Here is a 1,655-nt window from a genome sequence, read left to right on the forward strand (position 1 = left end):
CACTTAAAAATCCGACTTAATGTAGTAATTTTAGCAGTATGTTTTGATGATTTAGTGAAAGTAAAGTTTTGATAATGTGATTTCTATTTTTAGAGGCTCTGACTCAACCCTAACTCAAACTTCTTTTTTTGGACTAAACTTGACATCTTGGGATGTCTTTTTTTACAGTGTACACACCCCCTCTGCACAGACACTCTTTTAAGCAACATTTTTTGACACTAAAACACGTTGAAAAGATAGACTTTATTGCTAACACGTGTAACCATAACATATACACTGATATGCCTTACTTTTTTCTTTTATTTCTTTTTTTTTGTCACTTTTAGAAATATTCAAGTAGACATCTTCCATATTTTTTTTCTGGTAATATTTTGCTATTCTCTTTCCTTATGCTCTATACTCACAAATCGTTAAAATAATAAATAAAACATACAGATTTGCTTATTCCTACAATACTAAGTATTCAAAAAAGAAAAGAAAAGCTGAGTTCACGCCTTTATATATATATATTTATATATATATATATATATTTATATATCTTTAACCTCAACTTTTTTACAGTTTAATTAATATTGATATTAATATTATACAAAAACTCTAGGCAGCATTGCAGTGAAATAACAAACAGCATCATTGTTCAGTTGACAAAAAAAGGTCACCTCTTGGAGAAGTGTAGCATATTATGAATTCCTTCATCAATGTCTCATAAAAATATATTTATATAAAAAAGCTCTTCCTCGTGAAGTGCTCCCGGAGGAAAAAAAAAACAAAACAAAACAATGTTTGAATATGGTCCAAGTTCAGTTAGAAAAAATAGCTGCATTTTTTTTCTCTCCCTTAAATATGTACATTGTTGGTATTTCACTTAAATGCCATATAAAAAAATAGATCTGCTATGGTGCCCACCTCTGTAGAGAGTTAACAGTGCAATTGAAACTGTATTTCCAGTCCGCTTCCTTGGAGTAAACTCAGCACGAACACTTGCACTCTGAGATGATTGGGTATTGCACCTGTATCCACGTACAGTATTTCTGTCTTAGAAAGCCCTGGCAGTACCACCGCAGGAACGTCTTGCTGATGGACTTGACGGGCTTGCAGGACATGCCCTCCGGGAAGGAGCAGGAGCGCTCGGAGGAGCAGTTCCCCTCCTTGATGTAGCGCGGCCAGAACCTCACGCCCAGGTCCTTCCAGGTGTACACCACGGGGCAGTACGTGTAGGTCCACAGAAGCTGCAGGAATTTCCTCCGCGCTTTCTTGCCCACTTTTAACCGCTTCCCGTAGGGGGTCTCTGTGAGGTCCAGCTTTTTAATCTCGTTGGGCATGTGGCCCGGCGGCTTCCACTGGGCGTCCGGGGAGGTGAGGTTGACCGGCAGCGGCGCGCTGACGGCCATGAAGTTGGGGTCGAAGTGGCTGCCCAGCTTCTTCCGCAGCGGCTTCTCGGCCAAGTCCTGCTCCCGGGGGTCGTACTCCGGGTCCGGGTCCTCCTTCAGGTCGGGGACGGGGAGGTGCTCGCTGGGCAGCGGACGGAGGCGGAAGAAATGCTGGGAGACTCCGAGGTGAACGCACACCAGCGCGTAAACCAGGAGCGTCGGTGAGAGGCCCATTATTCCCTCCTTGGTGCCGGTTCTTCTCTATTTTGGGTAAGGGGAAGGGAA

General features: G+C 42.5%; 1 protein-coding gene across 1 annotated transcript; it reads right to left on the reverse strand.

Annotated features, from left to right (window-relative positions):
- Positions 1-224: 224 nt before the first annotated feature.
- On the reverse strand, positions 225-1,649 carry nog2 (noggin 2). Its single transcript, XM_008436413.1, has one exon. It carries the CDS (start codon positions 1,602-1,604, stop codon positions 969-971), a length of 636 nt encoding a protein of 211 aa, XP_008434635.1. The 5' UTR covers positions 1,605-1,649; the 3' UTR covers positions 225-968.
- Between the last annotated feature and the right edge of the window lie 6 nt (positions 1,650-1,655).

Source organism: Poecilia reticulata, linkage group LG19 (assembly GCF_000633615.1).
Source record: "Poecilia reticulata strain Guanapo linkage group LG19, Guppy_female_1.0+MT, whole genome shotgun sequence".
In the NCBI taxonomy this organism is placed as follows: Eukaryota; Metazoa; Chordata; class Actinopteri; order Cyprinodontiformes; family Poeciliidae; genus Poecilia; species Poecilia reticulata.